This window comes from Austrofundulus limnaeus, unplaced genomic scaffold (genome assembly GCF_001266775.1).
Source record: "Austrofundulus limnaeus strain Quisiro unplaced genomic scaffold, Austrofundulus_limnaeus-1.0 Scaffold1889, whole genome shotgun sequence".
Lineage (NCBI taxonomy): Eukaryota > Metazoa > Chordata > Actinopteri > Cyprinodontiformes > Rivulidae > Austrofundulus > Austrofundulus limnaeus.
Window position 1 is genome coordinate 20,304 of NW_013954291.1, and position 1,842 is coordinate 22,145.

Below are 1,842 nucleotides of genomic sequence, written 5' to 3' on the forward strand. Positions count from 1 at the left end.
CGATTAGTCGACTAATCGAAAAAATAACCATTTGTGGCAGCTCTACTCTGTCACTGAAAATAATTTATTTACCACGTTTTAAAGACCGATTATTATCTGGGCCCTTAAGGGTTAATGCTCCTGAATGGGACTGTCAATGACTTTATTTTGTTTCTGGCCACAAACAGCTGGCTTCCACAGCTGTACGGAGAATGGAGATTTTCCAGACCACCCTTTCTAACAACGCTGCAGTCCTTAAAAGAACAGCTAAAGTCCCATGCTCTAATATGTGGCAAGTTGCCAGTAATTGGCTGATGAGAATATTTTAGCCTGTGGATAATGTTAAGGGGAAACTTTGAATCAGGGTCCTGTTAAGTTCTCCTTTTGGGTCTGGATCTGGACCATAGTCTGCCATGTAAAGACCTCTGTTCTCATAAAAACAACATGATGGTTAGTGTAGGAGTCCAAATCCATTTTTCTAATTGTTTTCTTTAGCTGTTTGATCCTGGTTAAGGTAACAGGAAGCACCTGTGGGGTTACAGGTGGGGTACACCCTGGACAGTCCATCACAGAGTACAAAGCTTATTAATACTTCTACAGCTATTAATAATAATTATTATTATTCAGTCACGTCCTATATGGACTAACATCATGTCTAATCTGTACCCCGTGTTTTTCACACTGACAGCAGGAGATGCACACCAGCTCTCTGCAACCCTAAACGTGGTTTCAGACAGTGGGTGTATGTTTATATCAGTAGTACTGCAGAAAAAGAAAACACAGTAATGCTACCTATATCTGTTTATGCAGACATTGTAGGTTGTAATTGTACTGACTGCACTGTGGTCATTTTGAAACAAGCTTTCATGGCTTCACATTTGTGTGACCAATCAATCTTCTGTGTCTCAGTTCCTCCAGTGATTGTGAAGGAATGGGTCTGTGGAAAGGCCAAGTCAGCCTTGACTCCAGAGCTGGTTCCGGCCCTGTGTTTCCGGGAGTGGACCTGCCCCAACCTGCGGCGGCTGTGGTTAGGTCGTGCCAGTGAGGACCGCTCCAGGAGAACCAGAGCCTTCTTGGCCTGTCTTCGCTCCGACTGCCCAGCCCTCCTAAACCCAGCACAAGTTCCGCAGCATCTCCTGCTCATGTGCTGCGTGCTCAGGTATCACCACGTCCATGTTTCTGTCGTGTTTTTGTGTTGCCACGTGTGAGTCTGCGTCCCACACTGAGATTGTGTTCTTTCAGGTATATGATGCAGTGGCCTGGTGGACGGATCCTCCAGAGACACGAACTCGATGCCTTCCTGGCCCAAGCTGTTTCCAGCCAGCTCTACGAGCCGGACCAGCTCCAGGAGCTCAAGGTGACACCAGGGGTAGACATGAGGATTTTTTTGTTGACAAAATCTGGTTGTCTGCAAAAAAAAATTGGTTGTTCTTTCGAAAAATGGCAAAAATCTCAAGAAAAATGGAATTTAATAAGTAGGGTTGTAAGAAAATATCGATACACTGAAATATCGCGATATTTCTTTTCCCGATACTGTATCAATATTCTAAAGCCCTGTATCGATTTTTTATTAAGATTTAAAATGTCAACTTTCCTGCCAGCCGTTCATTTTGTGTTGTATTTCAGCCTCTGACCACTAATTGGCAGCAGTGAAACATAGCTAATGTCCGGCTGATGATCGCATCAAAGTCCATTTACTTTATCCTGCTGTGTTCGCTTCAAAAAGGGTTTAACTCGTTTAGCTTCTCAATTTCTTAACTGGTTTTCTTCGGGACTTGCCCTGCTGTTCGACCCACAGTTATGCAAATCATATTCTGGATGCAGGTCAGCTGATCCCAGAAACTCTGTGTGCAGCAGCTTCAC

General features: G+C 44.1%; 1 protein-coding gene across 1 annotated transcript in view; it reads left to right on the forward strand.

Annotated features, from left to right (window-relative positions):
* The window catches only part of LOC106536597 (constitutive coactivator of PPAR-gamma-like protein 2), a gene marked incomplete at both ends in the record, with an annotated part of 21,852 nt that overhangs the window by 17,490 nt on the left and 2,520 nt on the right, over positions 1-1,842 (forward strand). Inside the window, 2 exon segments of the mRNA XM_014033906.1 lie at positions 889-1,138; positions 1,222-1,336. Of these exon segments, the coding sequence (XP_013889360.1) occupies positions 889-1,138; positions 1,222-1,336 (365 nt within the window).